At 41.9% G+C, this 22985-nt stretch overlaps 1 protein-coding gene across 13 annotated transcripts in view; it reads right to left on the bottom strand.

Moving 5' to 3' along the window:
• The window catches only part of HERC3 (HECT and RLD domain containing E3 ubiquitin protein ligase 3), a 198476-nt gene that overhangs the window by 115260 nt on the left and 60231 nt on the right, over positions 1 to 22985 (bottom strand). For all 13 annotated transcript variants that reach the window (XR_015165648.1, XR_015165650.1, XR_015165647.1 and 10 more), the window contains exon 3: positions 16032 to 16297. Coding sequence is in view for 8 of the 13 variants with exons in the window: in XM_086406461.1 (XP_086262587.1) it covers positions 16032 to 16257 (226 nt within the window). In the remaining 5 variants the exon portion in view is untranslated. The remainder of the gene's footprint in view (positions 1 to 16031; positions 16298 to 22985) is intronic.

The following is a 22985-nucleotide window of genomic DNA, read 5'->3' as shown; positions in this document are numbered from 1 at the left end:
AAACTCTCAAACCCTCATACACTACTAGCAAGAATGTAGAATGGTTCAACCACCACTGTGGACAATATAGATAATTGGCAGCTCCTCAACAGACTAAACATCGAGTTACCTTATAACTCAACAATTTCACTCCAAAGTATGTGTCTAAGAGAAATGAAAACCTATACTAACACAAAAACTTGTGCACAAATGTCCACAGCGTCAACAAACTGATGAAACAAAATGTGGTATATTTACACAATGGAATATTACTTGGCAATAAAAAGGAATAGAGTACAGATACATGCTAAAGCACTGATGAACCTTGTTAACAACATGCTAAAAGAAACCAATGATAAAAGACCACATACTGAATGATTCCATTATATTTACATGAAAAGTCCAGAACAGGAAAATCTAGAGAGACAGGAAAGTAAATTAGTGGTTGCCTAGGGCTAAGGGTTGGGGAAAAAAAGCTGTGTGACTGCTAATGAGTATGGGCTTTCTTTATGGAGTGATTAAAATGTTTTAAACTTGATTGTACAACTCTGTGAACATAATTTAAAAAAAAAATGAACTGTATGCTTTAAGTAGGTAAACTGTTTAACATGTGAATCATATCTCAATAAAGCTATTATTAAAGAACAAAAATACCTCAGGGTGGGGAATGGTTCCAAACTTTAGTCAGCAGGCTGTCACAGCAATAATCTACTACCAATGTAATCATACGTGCTTCTCATTCTGGAATACTTAGTTTTAGGGTTACGAAAGAAGCTTCAGACATACTTGGGTAAAGGAACTAACACACCGCAGCATATCCGTGCTCAATATATTTACGTGCCTAGCATAGCACCAACAATGTATTTGCAGCTGACTCACGAACACTGCAGACCCCAAAAGCAAACCCAATGAACCTGATGCAGGAGAGAGCAGGCCAGATTTCTAGGGGAGACCTTTCTGTCTCAGGTCCTTCACATGTGAAGACATGCAGATCATCACAGCCACCAAGCAAAGGTCTGATAGCTGCAGCTGTCTACAAATGAATCCTAAATACCAGCCACGGGAAGGAAAAACGAGAGGTATACAGTTCATTAAAACAAAGTTTGGGCTTGATTTTATTTATACAAAAAAGAGATTCTATACACAATTAGTAACTTCTTTCTTGTCACAGTATAGTCATTTATTCAAAAAATAATTAGTAAAGATTGCATTTATTATGTGCAATATATTTTTATATATATTTTAATATAATATATATTTAATATAAAAATATATTATGTGCAATTATTCTAGATAATGGGGATACAAAACAAAGTTATGACCCTCATGGACCCTAAACAAATATGAGGGGGGGATATAAACAAATTCTGAATATAGTATATCAGATAGGGATAAACCGTGAAGCAAAACAAAGCAGGGAATACAAATAAGAAGTGCTGGGGGGAGGGGGGAGTTGTAGGAAATACACAGGGTAGTGAGAGGAAGGGAGGAAGGAGCAGAGAATTAAAGATGACTTTCAAGTTTTTTTGCCTGAAGAATGGAACTGCCATTTACAAACAGAAAAAGAAGGTAAGGAAGAGGTTTAAGGGGAAAAAATCAGTTTGGTTTGGATATTAAATTTAAGATGCCAATTATACATCTAAGTGAAGATTTTAAGTGGACATAAAGCTTGAAATTCAGTAAAGTTGAGGCTGGAAATAATTAGTGAGTCAACAGTGTAAAGACAGTACTTATAGCTTTACCTCATGACTATCCATAATTCAAACTATTCCCTAGAGATGAATAAGCTGATACTGATATTTTGACTTTAAAAACACTGCTGCAATAAGCATCCTAGAAATATTTCCTTATGCTACATATTGACATTTTTGAGTAAGGAAGCCTCCTAAAAATGGAACTGCTGATTCAAAAGGTATGACCATGTTAAATTTTATTAAAAACAGCCAGTTGATTTACAACAGGATTATAGAAGCTCATACTTCCTCAATTAGGACACAACTGCCCCTTTTCCAAGACCAGTGAGCAGTGGATATTACTCTTAAATTTCTGGTCAACCAAATGGCTGAAAAAAAAATGCTATCTTGTTTTAATTTCTCTGAACATATCTGCATATATTTGTTGGCTATCTGTAAGTGCTCCTCTGTAAAATGTTCATTTTATTACAGGATGGTTTATCTTTTCAATTTGAAGATGCCCTGATATATCACAAATATGAAATCTTTATCTGGTAGTTTGTGGTAATTGTTTCTCCCAGTCTACCACTTGCCATTTTGTTTACAAATGCCTTATAGAAAAAATTTTATGTTCATACAAGTCATTTACTTTATGGCTTCTGAACCACCTGTCTCACTTTAGAAGTCCCAGGGTTCGAAATACATTCCCCTATTATTTTTGTACTTTTACTTTTTACATGTATGTCTTTCATACATCTGGAAGTTACTTTTGATTCCAGAGTGAGCTAAGGCGTCTAGGTGTATTTGGAGGTGAACTGCCAATTTGATCGGCAGTTTATTAAGGAAACCGTCCATTCGTTCCCACATAGTAAGTGCCTGATCACAGGCCTGACTTGCCTGCGTAGCCATGCAATCTCGACCAGAAAAAAATTCTGCATAAAAGCATAAGGGAAGTCAAAGCGCCCCAGTACTTTATATAAATATGCAAATTACACAGAGCAGTGACATAAAATTCTGAGTCAAGACTGAAGTAAGGGAAGGAGAACAGCAGCAAAAGTGAAGAGCACGGCTCCTCCTTGTCTTGCTGGCTCTGGCCTCACTGTGATGATCCAACCAAAGGAAGGGACAGAAGACAGGCCATTAAACTGAAAACAGAAGAAAAGATTCCCTCTATCTTGAGTCTTTGACTCCTTCCAGTCTCCCCTGTCAAAATGTTTTCAGCGGTCGGTTTCATCCATAGGCACTAAAGCCTGAAGCCCTCCTCAGCTAGACACGTTCGGATGAGCTCTAGGAAAGCTCCAGACAGCGCTGTTTGGCTGCGACGTGTGTCTTCCCAACACTGCCAAAGCTAACTGCTCCTTTTAATTGCGGACAAACTTGAAATAGGCATTTTTCTGACACAAAATGTCTAAATCAGGTCAGTTAAATGGTATTCATTACATGCCTTAACAGAGACAGCAGTGAGGAGATGAAATAAGAGTTTGGTTTTTCTTGAGCTCATGAAACAAAGAAGAGAAAACTCTGTAGGTCAGGGGTCCTGCCCAGCGCTGGGTGAAATGAACTGACACTCTCCCCTCCATTCAACCTATGTCTGGTAATTGTGTGTGTGCATGTGACAGAGAGGGAGAGGGAGAGAGAGGAAGAGAGAAGAAAAGAGAGACAAAAGGGAGAGACAGAGGGGGAGGGGAAGAATGGAAAAGAAAGCAGAGGGAAAGAGAAATATCGCTCATTGCTCTGGTCCACCCCTTCCCACTCCTTATCACATTTTGTCAATTTAGATATATAAAAAGCAGCTATTGGGAATTCCCTGGCAGTGCAGTGGTTAGGAGTCTGTGCCTTCACTACTGAAGCCCCAACTTCAATCCTTGTTCAGGGAACTAAGATCCTACAAGTCATGCAGCATGGGAAAGAAAAAAAAAACAGCTATTTACAAAACCTGTATAAAACCTAAAGATGAATCCCCCTCCATTCGAAATGCTTTATAATGAATCAGAACAGTCAAGAAGAAAGAAGACAGGCACCTGCCAGTCTGAGCGATACCCTCAGTGACCAATGGGAAAGCGTGGAACAGAATGACGAGACACTGTTTATCATGAATGTCTCTGCATCGCATACACTAAAGGTGTCACCAAAGCGCTTCCGTTACTTTCAGGGAAGAATGAAAAATTGAAGGGTGGGTAAAACATTCAAGTCAACTCTTCTGTCCTTCATCCTTGAAATTCAGCGAATTTCTTTAAACACAAATCACTCTAATCTTTGTTGACCTAACCCTAGCAATCTCCCAGAGCTCACAGAGAGCATGGTAACATAACTAAATAATAAAACCCATGAAGCACTGCATACATTTAATAAATTCCCTACACTATGTGCCTACCACATGATGCTTAGCACTAAAATACATAGGTGAATAAGATACTAATTTTTCAGAAACACACAATTTCGCATCATATATCACATAATAAATACTACAGAGAAAGCCCTGCCTCATGATAGTAGCCATTTTTATTCTAAAAGCAGATGTGAAGGTGTTGAGTTCATAAAAGGAACTATAAATCATAACATGGAGCAAAACATAGACTTAATGGTTCAAAGAAACAAGTTTGCATGCACTATGAAATCACACACTATGTACTGCTTACTTGTCAGCCGCTGACCCCTCTTCGTTGCACCAGAACCCTCACGGCTACTGGGCCCTCCCCAGGCCTAGGCGATGAACCCTAAACCAATCAAATGATCCTCATTTCTCTTATCAGGCCTGGCCCATGAGACTAAAGATGATGTATGCTGGGGGTTCCTGAGAAAGATTTTCCCCACTGTGAAAGGCAACACAAGCAACTCCCCTCCCTGTCTGTCTCTGAACGCAGCTGTTTGGGGATGTGGTACCTAGAGCTGTGGCAGTCACCTTGTGACCATGAGGGGACAAGCCCAAGTATGATTAACGCAGTTAATGAAGATGGCAGAATAGCAAGGTGAGAAGCACCTTGATGCTTGGGTGGCTTGACGGTGTCAGTGTGCCCTTGCTCTAACCAACCCTGTACCTCTCTATAGACCTTTCTGGGTTTGAGATCAGAAATTTCACTCATTGTTTAGCCACATTTAGTTTAGTATTCTGCTACTTGCAGATAAAAGCATCCTGAGTGACAGAGGCCCATTAAAAAATAAGTAAAACAAGGACCAGATAAATTCAGACTCCAGGGTGATTGCTTCTTAGGCAACTGCAGAATGCAGAAAGAAAACCACTTACCTTTCTTCAGGTCATGGATATTCTTGTCCAAAGATTCACCTCCATCAAAGCTAACCGGAAGCCTAAAGTGACAGCCCACAAAATTCAACTGGGCTCAGTATCAATGGATTGCAGTCTATTTTCTGAAACTGTGGTAAGATCGTATCACCTGTCCACATGTTGGCAAACCACTTCAAGTCCTCTAGGAGCACCACTAAGTACCCCTGGTAGGCCACAATGTCCACAGTGGCCTCATTTGGTTCCCTCATCTTTGCAATTTTGAACCAGAATGCTGGAGGCAATGTAAACCATGGTGTAGAGATAAGATACATGTATATATCTCCACGTGTGGAAAAGCAGCTTTTACAGAGCTCCTGAATGTATCTAAGGTACTTCTCTTGGGACCAGTAAGGTAAAAGACACCAACCCCCCCCAACCAAAAAAAGAAAACAGACTGTCCTTTAAAAATCAAAATAAGTCTCTCTTAACATCCCTAACCTATATCACCTCCCTCCCCTGGATATATGTAGCATTTATTAGATCCTACAGAGTTAAGAGAACCTATAAAAATTATTAACAGTTACTTATTTATGTATAGAAGATCCAACAAGTCCATTCTAAAAGAGATCAGTCCTGGGTATTCTTTGGAAGGACTGATGCTAAAGCTGAAACTCCAATACTTTGGCCACCTCATTCAAAGAGTTGACTCATTGGAAAAGACTCTGATGCTGGGAGGGATTGGGGGAAGGAGGAAAAGGGGACGATGGAGGATGAGATGGGTGGATGGCATCACCAACTCGACGGACGTGAGTTTGAGTGAACTCCGGGAGTTGGTGATGGACAGAGAGGCCTGGCGTGCTACGATTCATGGGGTTGCAAAGAGTCAGACATAACTGAGGGACTGAACTGAACTGAACTGAAATGCTAAAGAATGTTCAAACTACAGCACAACTGCACTCATCTCACACGCTAGCAAAGTATGCTCAAAATTCTCCAAGTTAGGCTTCAAAAGTACATGAAGTGAGAACTTCCAGATGTTTAAGCTGGATTTAGAAAGGCAAAGGAACCAGAGATCAAACTGCCAACATTCGTTGGATCATTGTAAAAGCAAGAGAATTCCAGAAAAACATCTACTACTACTTCACTGACTACACTAAAGCCTTTGACCGTATGGATCACAACAAACTGTCGAACATTCTTCAAGAGATGGGAATACCAGACCACCTGACCTGCCTCCTGAGAAATCTGTATGCAGGTCAGGAAGCAACAGTTAGAACTGGACATGGAACAATGGACTAGTTCCACATTGGGAAACGAGTACATCAAGGCTGCATGTTGTCACCCTGCTTATTTAACTTATATGCAGAGTACATCATGTGAAATGCCAGGCTGGATGAAGCACAAGCTGGAATCAAGACTGCTGGGAGAAATATCAATAACCTCAGATATACAGATGACACCACCCTCATGGCAGAAAACAAAGAGGAATCAAAGAGCCTCTTGATGAAAGTGAAAGAGGAAGAGTGAAAAAGCTGGCTTAAAACTCAACTTTCAAAAGACGAAGATCACGGCATCTGGTCCCATCACTTCATGGCAAATAGACGGGGAAACAATGGAAAGAGTGACAGACTTTATTTTCTTGGGCTTCAAAATCACTGCAGTTGGTGACTGCAGCCATGAAATTAAAAGATGCTTGCTCCTTGGAAGAAAAGCTATAACCAACCTAGACAGCATATTAAAAAGCAGAGATATTACTTTGCCAACAAAGGTCCATCTAGTCAAAGCTATGGTTTTTCCAGTATCCATGTATGGAAGTGAGAGTTGGACTATAAAGAAAGCTGAGCGCCAAAGAATTGATGCTTTTGAACTATGGTGTTGGAGAAGCCTCTTGAGAGTCCCTTGGACTGCAAGGAGATCCAACCAGTCCATCCAAAAGAAAACTAGTCCTGAATATTCACTGAAAGGACTGATGCCTAAGAATAAGCTCCAATACTTTGGACACCTGATGGGAAGAACAGACCCATTAGAAAAGACCCTAATGCTGGGAAAGACTGAAGACAGGAGGAGAAGGGGATGACAGAGAACGAGATGGCTGGATGGCATCACCGACTCAATGGACATGAATTTGAGCAGGCTCAGGGAGTTGGTGATGGACAGGGAAGCCTGGTGTGCTACAGTCCATGGGGTCATAAAGAGTAGGACACAACTGAGCAACTGAACTAAATTGAACATATACGTAATTAATTTATGAATTTGTTCATATGCTGGAATAGCAGGATCAAAAAATTTTTCTAATAGAATATGTTAAGACAAATTACTACTACCAGAAGTAATAATGTTGTTGTTGTTTAGTCACTAAGTCATGTCCAATTTTTGTAATCCCAGGGACAGAGGAGCCTGGTGGGCTATAGTCCATGGGATTCCCCAGGTAAGAATACTGGAGTGGGTTGCCATTTTCTTCTCCAAGGGATCTTCCTGGCTCAGGGATCAAACCCACGTCTCTTGTGTTTCCTGCACTGGCAGGCAAATTCTTTACCACTGAGTCACCTGGGAGGCTAGCAGTAATAAGAGCTGCTGCTGCTGAGTCGCTTCAGTCGTGTCTGACTCTGTGTGACCCCAGAGACGGCAGCCCAACAGGCTCCCCCGTCCCTGGGACTCTCCAGGCAAGAACACTAGAGTGGATTGCCATTTCCTTCTCCAATGCATGAAAGGGAAAAGTGAAAGGGAAATCGCTCAGTCGTGTCCAACTCTTCGTGAACCCATGGACTGCAGCCCACCGGGCTCCTCCGTCCATGGGATTTTCCAGGCAAGAGTACTGGAGTGGGGTGCCATTGCCTTCTCCAAATAGCTAGGGCTAATTAAATGCTTACTTTCAGCCAGACATTATTCCAAACATCTGACTGATATACAGCTTACTAAATCCTTACAACAGTCCTAATAGGTAGACGTTATTAACTATGGAATGAGGTTCGTGACATTGTACAGGAAACAGAGATCAAGACCATTCCCATAGAAAAGAAATGCAAAAAAGCAAAATGGCTGTCTGGGGAGGCCTTACAAATAGCTGTGAAAAGAAGAGAAATGAAAAGCAAATGAGAAAAGGAAAGATATAAACATCTGAATGCAGAGTTCCAAAGAAGAGCAAGAAGAGATAAGAAAGCCTTCTTCAGCGATCAGTGCAAAGAAATAGAGGAAAACAACAGAATGGGAAAGACTAGAGATCTCTTCAAGAAAATCAGAGATACCAAGGGAACATTTCATGCAAAGATGAGCTCGATAAAGGACAGAAATGGTATGGACCTAACAGAAGCAGAAGATATTAAGAAGAGATAGCAAAGAATACACAGAAGAACTGTACAAAAAAGATCTTCATGACCCAGATAATCACGATGGTGTGATCACTGACCTAGAGCCAGACATCCTGGAATGTGAAGTCAAGTGGGCCTTAGAAAGCATCACTATGAACAAAGCTAGTGGAGGTGATGGAATTCCAGTTGAGCTATTCAAATTCTGAAAGATGATGCTGTTAAAGTGCTGCACTCAATATGCCAGCAAATCTGGAAAACTCAGCAGTGGCCACAGGACTGGAAAAGGTCAGTTTTCATTCCAATCCCAGAAAGGCAATGCCAAAGAATGCTCAAACTACCGCACAATTGCACTTATCTCACACGCTAGTAAAGTAATGCTCAAAATTCTCCAAGCCAGGCTTCAGCAATATGTGAACCGTGAACTTCCTAATGCTCAAGCTGGTTTTAGAAAAGGCAGAGGAACCAGAGATCAAATTGCCAACATCCGCTGGATCATAGAAAAAGCAAGAGAGTTCCGGAAAAACATCTATTTCTGCTTTATTGACTATGCCAAAGCCTTTGACTGTGTGGATGACAATCAACTGTGGAAAATTCTGAAAGAGATGGGAATACCAGACCACCTGATCTGCCTCTTGAGAAATCTGTATGCAGGTCAGGAAGCAACAGTTAGAACTGGACATGGAACAACAGACTGGTTCCAAATAGGAAAAGGAGTACGTCAAGGCTGTATATTGTCACCCTGTTTATTTAACTTATATGCAGACTACATCATGAGAAACGCTGGATTGGAAGAAACACAAGCTGGAATCAAGATTGCTGGGAGAAATATCAATAACCTCAGATATGCAGATGACACCACCCTTCTGGCAGAAAGTGAAGAGGAACTCAAAAGCCTCTTGATGAAAGTGAAAGTGGAGAGTGAAAAAGTTGGCTTAAAGCTCAACATTCAGAAAACGAAGATCATGGCATCCGGTCCCACCACTTCATGGGAAATAGATGGGGAAACAGTGGAAACAGTGGCAGACTTTATTTTTTGGGCTCCAAAATCACTACAGATGGTGACTGCAGCCATGAAATTAGAAGACGCTTACTCCTTGGAAGGAAAGTTATGACCAACCTAGATAGCATATTCAAAAACAGAGACATTACTTTGCCAACAAAGGTTCATCTAGTCAAGGCTATGGTTTTTCCTGTGGTCATGTATGGATGTGAGAGTTGGACTGTGAAGAAGGCTTAGCGCCGAAGAATTGATGCTTTTGAACTGTGGTGTTGGAGAAGACTCGAGAGTCCCTTGGACTGCAAGGAGATCCAACCAGTCCATTCTGAAGGAGATCAGCCCTGGGATTTCTTTGGAAGGAATGATGCTAAGGCTGAAACTCCAGTACTTTGGCCACCTCATGTGAAGAGTTGACTCATTGGAAAAGACTCTGATGCTGGGAGGGATTGGGGGCAGGAGGAGAAGGGGACGACGGAGGATGAGATGGCTGGATGGCATCACTGACTCGATGGACGTGAGTCTGAGTGAACTCCGGGAGTTGGTGATGGACAGGGAGGCCTGGCGTGCTGTGATTCATGGGGTCGCAAAGAGTCAGACACAACTGAGCGACTGATCTGATCTGATTAACATTATCCACACTTTACAACTAAGAAAACTGAGACACAAAGAGGTTAAGCAACTTTCTCAGAATCACACAGCCAGCGAGTTGATTCCAACCCATAGGTCACTCCAGAGTCCATGCTCTTATTCATTATATAGTCTGCATAGTTAGCTAACACTAAAATCACTCACATAACAACTTCAATTGCTCTGAGTTAGTTAGTAATTATGTATAATAGAAATTGAAAAACATATCTGAATAATTAGAGAAAAATTATTTTAAATCTGTAAGGATATGAGACCATATCCGTTGCAGAATTGCCACAGATTTCAACATTACATGCCATCAATGGGCATTTACTCAAAGATTGCAGTAGCTCCTAAATCACTGAAATACCAGCTGACTAGATATACCCCATCCAGACTGATAAATTTAGAACCATTTACCTATCCTTGATCAGTCCAGATCACAGATCACCAAGCCAGACAAGAGTTCATCAAGACTGCCAGACAAGGAAGTCATTATTACAACATAAACATTCAAGGGTGGACTTACTAAAATCACGAAACATCCCTGGAGCACTGACGCCATTACCAAAGGTGCCCTGTCTTTGGCACCTTGTAAAGCTCTTGTAAAGCTCACTCCTCCTGCAAGCTCACAAATCTGCAGTAAACTTGAACTTCATATGTGTGTTGGTGGAAAAAAATTCTTAGAAATCAGAATTCAGCACTGTTGGTGACCCGACTTAGACCTAACTCTCCACCACAATTCTAAATTTGACACGCTTGGGACCTCGATCACTCTCTTGGCACAAGATGAACTGCATTGTGAAGCCTTCACAGGAACACACCGTATTCCCACCTGGCCTATAAACTACCAAAAGGCAGCTGTGCACTGAGCATGTTGTGTCCTGGCAGTGTCTAGAACAAACGTGGGACCTGGTAGTCTAACCACTCCGTAAGTATCTGCTAACCCCATGACTTCATGAGAAGTAAGTAATTCGAGGAAATAAAGGAACAAAGAACAAGAGGTAAATTTCAAGGCAAAAATGTAACTTCCAATTATGTGTTCTTTTTCCCCAGATTATGATATCCAAAAAAGCACAAAAGCTTTTTTGTCAGCTGACAAACAGTCATCTAATGATTTTAAAGATGAAAAGGAACTGCTTCTCCGCACCTTTAATCAAAACACCTTGATCAGATGTGGTATTCAACCTGTAAATTAAAAATACAAGCTTCTTGGTGGCCAACTTATCTTTTTGTTTCTTTTTACAAGGACTAAGTGGAAATTAAATACAAACAAGAAAGACACCTTGGAAATAAAATTCTATTGGGCCTTCCCAAACAGCCTGAGGTTAAAAAGATGTCTGTGAACAAAATTCTAGGATTATTAAAACCAAACTGTTGGTACCCGACCATGACTCACAGTCAACTCTCTTTCCTCTTCTTTACATACACTTGAGATAATACTGACCTACTTTACAGGACTATCGTGAGAAGTATCAGCTTAAAAATACTCAGCATGTTGAGATGAAGAGAGCTTGTAGTATGTATACTTAACCACTTTTAAAATTGACATGAATTGAGACTTATGTCATGATGCAAACCACTGTGTTAATTACTTAAAAGTAAACTGCAAATATTTAGAACACAAACATTATCTCACATTGAAGAATATGCTCATTAATAAGTATATATTTTCTAAAACATTCAAAATGTCTTTCAAGAAAGTAGGCAGAGTACTTTAGACAGAAAAAAAAGTGACTTTTCATTAACCACACCAGGAAATAAAAAGTATTGACATTTGCTCCCAATCCCTAGGCCTCTGGACCAGAAAGCTGTCCACTCAGCTATGAAAGCAGTCAACAAATCAACAGACCCTACGGAGGTTGATAACTACCCTTCTCCTCCTCATCAGAGAGGGCTGTGCAGCCCCACTCCCAGCCCCAACCACCTGCAATTCCTAATGAGAAAGAGATGGGCTCCTAACAAGGGCAGAGTTGAGATCTGAATATTTGCTACAGCACCTTCTGCTTTTTATATCAGAGTTATGCCCACGGAAACACGTGTTTCAATATTACAAAGTCACCACAGGATTTCTTCTATTTCCTTTCAGCTCAGCTAGTTTGCTTTTCGGCAAAAGCTGATTAACATGACAGTTATTGCGTCCTTCAGACGCCCTAGAGCAACCTGATAAGCTGGTTCAAAGTGCTACTTCTCAGGGTTAGCAGCAACTACAGCTCTGGGAATTGAGGCTTTTGAGATGCTCTGCTTTATAAACCTCATTTATCAAACAGCGGGAGAGCTGTTACATATGGTGATGGGCATTACGGAAATACTCTGATTGAATACAAAATGTGAACTGGATTAAATTACCTACAAGGAAAGAAACTAAGGAGGAGGTAAAAGGAACCAGTCACAAGTATGAATCAAATACCGCTGCACAGAAGTGTTAGTCTGTTTATAATTAGTTACCCTTTGGGTTTGCTATGGAAAGGTTTCCTGGGATATCTATGCAGAATTTTTTAAATTTAACATAGGTTAAACTAAATAATTACATCTACCATAGTTTTTGCCTACTCAAGACAGAAGAAAGGTTAGAGGAGGTTTACATAAATTCAGACATCCCTGACAACACAAGGATTAGCTTATGCTAAAAATCCCAGTATGGGAAATCAGAGTATGTGCGGGAAAAGAACTGTCCCTTACAACATGGATGGGCGGGAATAAGAGAAGCACAGTAAAATAAGGCAAAATTTTTGAACATTTTTCTGTGGGCAACTAGTTTCTACTTTAATTTAGTAAAATACTTCAAGATTTGTTTAATGTTCAGTTACGGATTAATTACTTAAAAAATCATTTAGAAGAAAACTCATGTTCTGTTTGCTTGCTTTATTTAAAAAAACAAGGAGGCACACACATCTTCCCGTAACGTAGCTCTAAGTTGCGATGACTTCATGGACAAAAACATGAGAAAATTAGTAATCATCCTATGCTGTCCTAAGCACTGAAACTCCTTGATTTTGGGGAGGAGACAGGCTGATACCACAACGTGAGGGAGAGAATAAAGGAGAAAAAAGTCCTATGGGAGATGAGTACGCACCACAGTAATAAGCCTGACACTTATTTTTAAAAGTTGGACACTGAGTTTAGATGGGGCTTTGAGATCCTGCTGATAAAAAATGCTTCTGGGAAACGCAGGCCTCTACCTCTGGCCGAAGAACAAATGAATGAATCATGGACACACCCGAGCTAGAAGCCCAGGCCGTCTGACACACTGGGAAGACATCCGGACCTGCATAACCTGGAGTTCCAGTACTGGCGTGGCCTGGAAACACCCTCCCTGCGCCCGGCACAGAGACATAACTGACAGGTCACACAAGGGCCGCGTCAGGGAGCAAAGAAATCCGAGTACAAAGAAAGCACAGCAGCCTCAGAAGCAGCAAAAGCCACAGGAAACAATCCGATGTTCTCAAAGAGAGGGGGAAAAAAAAACTTTCAAACTGCTGTGGAGGGCTTTACGCCACTGCTCTGCTGACAAGGACAGGATTCCTCCTCCCCCTAAGAGTGAACTCAGGCGCCCTGCAACTTTGCCAGCTAGAGACAAAGTGGAGAAACTGGTGTCTCACGACTGGCAGCACAGACTCACGGCACACGTTCACCTGCAAGGGTTCTGTCCCTGTGCATCCCCAACAGCACCACCTTCTCCCACCTCTCCTGCCCCTCACTCTTTCTAACCCTTCCTACTGCTAAATCCTTTGAACTGGGTACTGATGCTGACCTGAAATCGCAGACCTGCCCGCTGCGCCCAGAAGCAGACTCTCTGGGGAGGTGGCCTTCTCCCAAGCTCCCTCCCAAAGATCGCAGGGGTGACTCAGGGACAGTGTTCCCGTGGGCCCGGCCAGCCCAGGCTTCCCGAAACAGGGCCCCTCTGTCACTGACGTCCCTTCCGTGCCTAGCAGCACCCCAGGTCATGGTTCTCAATAAACACATATAGGAAACAAGCTCATTCTCTTTTTCCCACTCCTTAAAAATAAACCCAACGGCACCCAGATTTAGAGCACACCTACCGAAGAAAAAATTAAAGAAAGGGAGGTGCCCACCCACAGAATCTTTCCATTCAAAGAGGCACTATTCTGCAGCTGCCTCAGAGTTTATAATTAACAGGCAAGCTTAACCAGCAACAGAAATTTCTGGAGTCCATTGTAATTTACACTAGAACCTGGCTTATTCCAAATTTGGATTACAAGCACGGGCTGGATTCCATGATTTAATCCGAAAGCTTTCTTGGCACACCTCTAGCTCAAGTCTCTCGCCATCACTTAGCCTAGCCTCCAGGGAGTGGGTGCAGGCCAAGCCAAGTCCAGGAAGACGCAGGCTGACCGCTCCCAGGTCGCCCACCAGCTTCCAGAGCCCCACCAGCCGCCCAGCGCCAGCCCCGGGGACTCTGGCCGGAGGGCTGGCTAGAAGAATGGCAGATGGCACTCAGGTGTATTCACCAGGGTGCCATCTGCAGACCTTTGCTATCGCTGGCCTGCAAGGGTTTCATTTCCTTTTTCAGCTGCCACCGCAGGTCCAATCCTCCAGCTCCAGCTCCTAGGACCAAGGAGGCAGTGAGGCACCTCTGAGTGCTGGTGGCCTGACAGAAGGCAGTCACAGAGAAAACAGACTAGAGGGGGTAGAGGAGACGGAGGGGACGGCAACCACACAGGCTAAAGTGGCTTTGGGGAGACTTCTTTATCATTAGAATCTACTTCATCAAGAGCCACAGAACGGTAGGAAGTCTCCTTTTAAAGGAAAAGAGCCTGGGCTCAGAAGCAGAGTCAGAGAGAGGTAATGCCTCCTACATGAGGTGTGTCTGACTCCAGGGTTCACACTCACCATGGTGTCTCTGCAGGAGTTACTGGAAAGATCTCCTTCTGATCCCAAAACACGCCCTTCACAGGCTGGCCAGAGTGAGCACAAGTCCGTGCAGGTTCACTGGTACAAAGGGGGCCCAACGTATCTTTTAATGTATACGTGTGCTCAGCCATGCCCAACTCTTTGCGGCCCCATGGACTGTAGCCCACCAGGCTTCTCTGCCCATGGAATTTTCCAGGCAAGAATATTGGAGTGGTCTTAATATTCTCCTCCTCCAGGGAATCTTCCCAACCCAGAGATAAAGTGGGTCTTAAATGTAGACATTCCCCCACGAAGGAGCACGCCTTTGGGTTGGGACCGCCCATCAACCCCTCTGCAGGTGTTAGCTGTTAGATACTGGCTCTCACCTGGGAACAGGGTAAGCAGAGAAGCTTCATGTAAAACACAAGTTATTACAGGAAGAGTGGGGAAAGAGACCCGTTGTTTTTTTCCAATATGAAAAGTGTTTTTAAAAGTCAAAAACCTTGCCACCACCATAATAGCTATATATTATGATTCTGTATTATATTAATTGGTTAAACACATAATGATTAGGATTCATTAACTCAAATAATGAACCAGTAGCACTGTTAATTGAATTATTTCAGTGAACAACAGGATTTACTTCCATTTGAAAATACGTAGTTATCAGGTGGGCTGTACACATAAAGGTGTACATACGCATGGCCCATACTACAAACCCCTTCCCTGAACTCCCCTGAGTCCAGGGCCCACTGGTTAGGAACCCCTATGGAACGCTGGGTGTTGCTCCAGGTGGGCAGGCCTAGGGGTTGGAGGGTGGTTCTCAGGGAGGTTCTAATGAGGGAACCTGGAGGCAAAGAATGGGTTAAGAGCCCAGAAACCATGCTTCACACACTTCATAATTTATCCTTAAGACCAGCCTTGCAGCCGTTTAACCAAGGGTCAACAAAAAAATTAACAAATGTAAATTAATACTAACACTTGAACAGGGGAATTATAGAACATAGCCACTTTGCCATGGGAGGGAATAAATATGAAAAAAGAGAGAAGCAGTCACATCCTGATGCCAAACTGACTTTCCTAAAAGAACACAAAAGAGAAAAAGCACCTAGACTAAAAACACCAAGGCTCTTCTTTCATGAAGCTTTGGAATCTTGATTTGGATTGAACTAAAAAAGACAGCAAATAAGAAAACGGCACGTGCTATTGTGAAAAATACTACCAAGTCACAATTTAAGACCCTCCCTCACCATTTCTCACCAAAAGGAGAGCCTCCCTAAAAGGTCAACACTCGGTAAGAAAATCTTCAACCAGCTCCTCAGGTCCTCAGCCTGACTCCCCAGTCATCGAGGCCGACAAGGGCCACTTACCTGGCTTGTTTCCTTCCCTCTCGTGGCCCAGCTGCCCCTTGGTGTTCACACCGCACGTGTAAACTTCGCCATCCTCCAGCAGGAACACGGAGTGGTTTCCTCCACAGGCCACCTCCTTGACGCTTCTGTCGGATATAAATCCACACACCTGTGGCTCAGCCACAATGCCCTGCAGGTTAGGGCTGATCCCAGGTTGGCCCAGAGACCAATATCCCCAACATAGCATTGTTCTCGTTGTTCAGGAAGTCATGTAGCCTAGAAGAAAGCTTTAAAAAAAAAAAAAGGGATGGAGGATCAGAAAAAAGTCACTTTAAATAAACATCATCAATTTTAAAAAGCTTTCCCCTTAATAGTCTTCATATACCTTGGATCTCAAAATAAAACATATTAATATTGCTTCAGTAGTTATAGTAATAATGCTATTTTGTGTTTTGGTAAGAGTTTTTAAAATTTCTAAATAAATTCTGCTTTCTGTCAAGGAACAGTGAACACAGAATGTGGTTTTCGGATCACTGATGAAGAACTGAGTTCAGGTGACTTGCTGAAACAATCTATGCAGAGCACGATGGCAATACCTATTTTGAAATTACCCTCATGACTTCACCTTGCCCTTTCTTGTTGTACCTTTCCTTTGAGTTTTCTGGAGGAGGGTGGGGGAGGGTCTTTTTTTTTTTTTAATTAAGTTTGAACTAATTCCTTTATGTAGCCAATTGTTAGCTTGTAATAATTCACCACTCAAACATGAGCAATGAGAAAAAATATGTTATCTTCTCTGCCATTCCCTCTCACACATGCTTCAGGATGTGGGTCAAGCTTCACTTCCTACCTGAGAGCCTCTGGGGACCATTCCAGCCACAGTCAGCCTGCATTCCTCTGACACATTTACTATACTGCCTTGATGGACTCTTTCTCTATCTTTTACAACTGAACTCCTCAGCCAGATTTTAACTGCCTCAGGCACAGACCACATCACAACATATACCTCTCTGATTTAGCAGGTGTTCAACCTTTGGCTGATTATAGCTGATTACCCCCAACGTTTTGCTACCATTTAAAAATTCATGTTTCCCTTGTATATAAGCAAAAACAAAAGCTCATATCTCTCTCTCTACCAGTTTGCACCCACTAGGAGGGATATAGGGCTTCCCTGGTGATTCAGTGGTAAAGAATCCACCTGCAATGCAGGAGACTCGGGATTGATTCTTAGTTAGAGAAGATCCCCTGGAGGAGGAAATGGCAACCCACTCCAGTATTCTTGCCTGGGAAATCCCATGGACAGAGGAGCCTGGCAGGCTACAGTCCAAGGAGTCGTAAAAGAGTCAGACATGACTAACTTCTAAACAAACAACAACAGGAGGGCTATCATCAGAAAAGAACAGATAATAACAAATGCTGGTGAAGATGTGGATAAATTAGAACCCTCCTACATTGCTGGTAGGAATGTAAATGTAAAACAGTCTCAAAGTTCCTCAAAAGGCTAAACACAGTTACCTTCAGTTCAGTTCAGTCACGCAGTTGTGTCCGACTCTTTGCAACCCCATGAATCGCAGCACGCCAGGCCTCCCTGTTCATCACCAACTCCCGGAGTTCACTCAAACTCACATCCATCGAGTCGGTGATGCCATCCAGCCATCTCATCCTCTGTCATCCCCTTCTCCTCCTGTCCCCAACCCCTCCCAGCATCAGAGTCTTTTCCAATGAGTCAACTCTTTCCATGAGGTGGCCAAAGTATTGGAGTTTCAGCTTCAGCATCATTCCTTCCAAAGAACACCCAGGACTGATCTTTAGAATGGACTGGTTGGATCTCCTTGCAGTCCAAGGGACTCTCAAGAGTATTCTCCAACACCACTTAGAATCCAATAATTTCACTCCGAGGTATATATACAAGAGAATTATAAACATATTTCCACAAAAAATTGGTACATGAATGCTCACAGCAGCACTGCTCATAGTACCAAAAGGTGAAAATAACAAAAATTCCCATCAATTGATGAAATGAAGTGTGAGGTTTCCAAACAACGGAATGTTATCTGACTACCTATATAATACTATATGACTGTTTGAACTCTTCAGGCTTTCCGGAAAGGCATAAAAAGGCCCAAAATAAAATATAAAACTGCATCTTAATTTACTGTCTTAATCAGGAAGCTCTCCTTCTGTTTTTTATTTCTGTGTAGAGACTAAAACTAAAATAAAATCTTAAACTTAAATATTATTCTTTGAGTTAAATGCAGTGATGGGAAAGATGGGAGGAGAGATAAAATGCAAACTAGGGAAGGAATGGGGATGGAGAGGAGGTAGGACAGACATTTTAAACGAGAAGCAAGATCATATAATCTAGTCATTAATTTAATTTTCCCAGTCTGCTCAGCTGCTGTATTTATACTAATTTCTTTCTTCATTTTTAATGTTTCATGAGTTTATCTTCTCTCTCCTACCAATAATTATATAAACAATCATAGTGCTGCCCATACCACAGTCACTGTGCTAATAAGCCTTTCATATCATTATCTCTTTTCATCTTAACTACTCTGCCCTAAGCACTATTTTTAGCTTCATTTTCAGATAAAGCAAGGCTCAGAGAGATTAAGAAGCATTCCCAAGGTCACAGAGCTGGAAGGAACAGAACCAGGCTATGAATCTAGGCCTGATGCTAATGTGCACACTCTTACCCACTGGGTTACACTGCCACCCAAGCAGATTTATATGTCGCCTAAAGAAGCAAGAACACGCACAAAAACATATGGAGTCAGTACACAACACAAGGTGTCTTAGAAACTTAAAAATAAAATTGCCCTCTGAGAGTGAAAGTACTCCTCATTGAGAGATACAGGATGAGATTAGGCAGCAGCAGCATTAACCCATCCCCTTAAGCAGCCAAGTACAATATGTCTAGAAATATGGTATCAAGAAGCATGACTGTACGTCTGTATATGCAAAGATCTATAAACAATGCTCACAGCAGCTTTACTCATATGAAACTAAAACAGCAACAACCCACATATCCATCAACAGACACTACTCATCAGTAAAATATAAAGGAACATTATGCATCAAATAAAAAGGGGATAGAGGCCATGGCTAAAAAGCAAAAGAGAAAGCTGCAACCCAAGATGGTGCAACCTTTCTGAAGAAGGAAGCTTTGCTCAAAATAAATTCCTCAAAGGTGTTATCGACTGCCCTTTTGTCTAATCTCTGTCTGTCTTTGAGAACCCCATAAACAGTATGACAAGGCAAAAAGAGAGGACACTGAAAGATGAACTCCCCAGGTCAGTAGGTGTCCAACATGCCACTGGAGAACAGTGGAGAAATAACTCCAAAAAGAATGAAGAGACGGAGCCAAAGCAAAAACAACACCCAGTTGTGGATGTGACTGGTGCTGGAAGTAAAGTCCGATGCTGTAAAGAACAATATTGCATAGGAACCTGGAATGTTAGGTCCATAAATCAAGGTAAATTGGAAGTGATCAAACAGGAGATGGCAAGAGTGAACATCGACATTTTAGGAATCAGCAAACTAAAATGGACTGGAACGGGTGAATTTACCTCAGATGACCATTATATCTACTACTGTGGGCAAGAATCCCTTAAAAGAAATGGAGTGGCCCATCATAGTCAACAAAAAAGTCTGAAATTCAGTACTTGGATGCAATCTCAAAAACGGCAGAATTATATCTATTCATTTCCAAGGCAAACCATTCAATATCACAGTAATCCAAGTCTATGCTCCGACCAGTAACGCTGAAGAAGCTGAAGTTGAACGGTTCTATGAAGACCTACAGGACTTTCTAGGACTAACACCCAAAAAGATGTCCTTTTCATTATACGGAACTGGAATGCAAAAGTAGGAAGTCAAGAGATACCTGGAGTAAGAGGCAGATTTCACCTTGGAGTACAGAATGAAGCAGGGCAAAAGCTAACAGAGTTTTGCCAAGAGAACGCACTGGTCATAGCAAACACCCTCTTCCAATAACACAAGAGAAGACTCTACACATGGACATCACCAGATGGTCAATACTGAATTCAGATTCCTTATATTCTTTGCAGCCAAAGCTGGAGAAGCTACATACAGTAAGCAAAAACAAGACTGGGAGCTGACTGTGGCTCAGATCATGAACTCCTTATTGCCAAATTCAGACTTAAATTGAAGAAAGTAGGGAAAACCACTAGACCATTCAGGTCTGACCTAAATCAAATCCCTTATGATTATAGGGTGGAAGTGACAAATTGACTCAAGGGATTATATCTGATAGAGTGCCTGAAGCTCTATGGACAGATGTTCGTGACACTGTACAGGAGGCAGTGATAAAGACCATCCCCAAGAAAAAGAAATGCAAAAAAGCAAAATGGCTGTCTGAGGAGGCCTTACAAATAGCTGTGAAAAGAAGAGAAGCGAAAGCAAAGGAGAAAAGGAAAGATACACCCATTTGAATGCAGAGTTCCAAAGAATAGCAAGGAAAGATGAGAAAGCCTTCTCAGTGATCAGTGCAAAGAAATAGAGGAAAACAATAGAATGGGAAAGACTAGAGATCTCTTTAAGAAAATTAGAGATACCAAGAGAATATTTCATGCAAACTAGGCACAATAAAGGACAGAAATGGTATGGACCTAACAGAAGCAGAAGATATTAAGAAGAGGTGGCAACAATACACAGAAGAAATATACAAAAAAGATCTTCATGATCCAGATAACCACGATGGTGTGATCACTCACCTAGAGCCAGACATCCTGGAATGTCAAGTCAAGTGGGCCTTAGGAAGCATCACTACAAAAAAGCTAGTGGAGGTGATGGAATTCCAGTTGAGCTATTTCACATCTTAAAAGATGATGCTGTCAAAGTGCTACACCCAATACACCAGCAAATCTGAAAAACTCAGCGGTGGCCACAGGACTGGAAAAGGTCAGTTTCATTCCAATGTCAAAGAAAGGCACTACCAAAGAATGTTCAAACTACCACACAATTGTAGTCATCTCACACGCTAGTAAAGTAATGCTCAAAATTCTCCAAGCCAGGCTTCAACAGTATGGAAAAGTGAACTTCAGATGTTCAAGCTGTATTAAGAAAAGGCAGAGGAACGAGAGATCAAATTGCCAACATCCGTTGGATCATCAAAAAAGCAAGACAGTTTCAGGAAAACATCTACTTCTCCTTTATTGAGTATGCCAAAGGCTTTGACTGTGTGGATCACCACAAACTGTGGAAAATTCTTAAAAGAGATGGGAATACCAGACCACCTGACCTGCCTCCTAAGAAATCTGTATGCAGGTCAAGAAGCAACAGTTAGAACTGGACATGGAACAACAGACTGGTTCCAAATTGGGAAAGGAATACGTCAAGGCTGTATATTGTCACCCTGCTTATTTAACTTATATGCAGAGTACACCATGAGAAACGCTGGGCTGGATGAAGCACAAGCTGGAATCAAGATTGCCGGGAGAAATATCAATAACCTCAGATATGCAGATGACACCACCCTTATGGCAGAAAGTGAAGAGGAACTAAAGAGCCTCTTGATGAAAGTTAAAGAGGAGAGTGAAAAAGTTGGCTAAAACTCAGCATTTAAAAATGAAGATCATGGCATCCGGTCCCATCACTTCATGGCAAATAGACGAGGAAACAATGGAAACAATGAGAGACTTTATTTTTGGGGCTCCAAAATCACTGCAGATGGTGACTACAGCCATGAAATTAAAAGATGCTTGCTCCTTGGAAGAAAAGCTATGACTAACCTAGACAGCATATTAAAAAGCAGAGACATTACTTTGCCAACAAAGGTCCATCTAGTCAAAGCTATGGTGTTTCCAGTAGTCATGTATGGATGTGAGAGTTGGACCATAAAGAAAGCTGAGCACCAAAGAATTGATGCTTTTGAATTGTGGTGTTGGAGAAGACTCCTGAGAGTCCCTTGGACTGAAAGAGATCAAACCAGTCCATCCCAAAGGAAATCAGTCCTGAATATTTATTGGAAAGACTGATGCTGAAGCTGAAACTCCAATATTTTGGCCACCTGATGCAAAGAACTGACTCATTGGAAAAGACCCTGATGCTGGGAAATATTGAAGGCCGGAGGAGAAGGGGAGGACAGGGAATGAGATGGTTGGATGGCATCACCGACTCAATGGACATGAGTATGAGTAAGTTCCAGGAACTGGTGATGGACAGGGTAGCCTGACATGCTGCAGTCCATGGGGTCGCAAAGAGTCGGGCACAACTGAGCAACTGAACTGAACTGAACTGTCTCTCTTTATCTGATAACAACCCTATGTCCTCCTGCACAGAGGTGAGCATGATCCTGGCCAAAACACTCAGAGAAGGCCAAAGATAATATATGTGATAGATGAGCTCTGTTCATGCATGAGTTCCAGTCCTGCTGCCTGTGAGTCAGGGCTAATTAAAAAAAAAAAAAAGAGGAAATTCACTGATCTGTACATGTGACCATTTAGGAAAGTGCTAAAGTAACATCTATAGTGCATAATGAAGCCACACAAGTGATAGAAAAGCAACTTAATCTGTAGATTTATGAGATGATGCCTGATCATAGAGTGCATTAGCAGCGTTGCAAGGCTGAAACCCAAAGAAATTTACCCAGCATTCAGGAAAATATTTTAAAAAAAAAGAAAGAAAAACTCTTCCTGACTAGTGTTTTATTATAAAGAAATACTGTATAGAGTTTATCATTTGTAAGAAATATTCATCGAATAAGATATCTAAACAGAAACCCCCTCACCCCCACCATTGGCCATACCAAGAGACTGTGGGATCTTAGTTCCCGAACCAGGGATTAAACCTGGGCAATGAAACCACATAGTCCTAACCACTGGATTGCTAGGGAATTCTCCCCAGAAACACACTTAAATTCACACAATTCAAAGTTATGTATTGATCTTAGACACAGAGGCTCTCAGCAGGAAACTAACTAACCCTGTGTCTCCCTGGGAGCAAAATGGCTCAGTC

Source organism: Bos grunniens, chromosome 6 (genome assembly GCF_055505025.1).
Source record: "Bos grunniens cultivar Pamir isolate PY7600 chromosome 6, Bosgru_T2T1.0, whole genome shotgun sequence".
Taxonomy (NCBI): Eukaryota; Metazoa; Chordata; class Mammalia; order Artiodactyla; family Bovidae; genus Bos; species Bos grunniens.
This window is presented reverse-complemented; position numbering and strand designations above follow the sequence as displayed.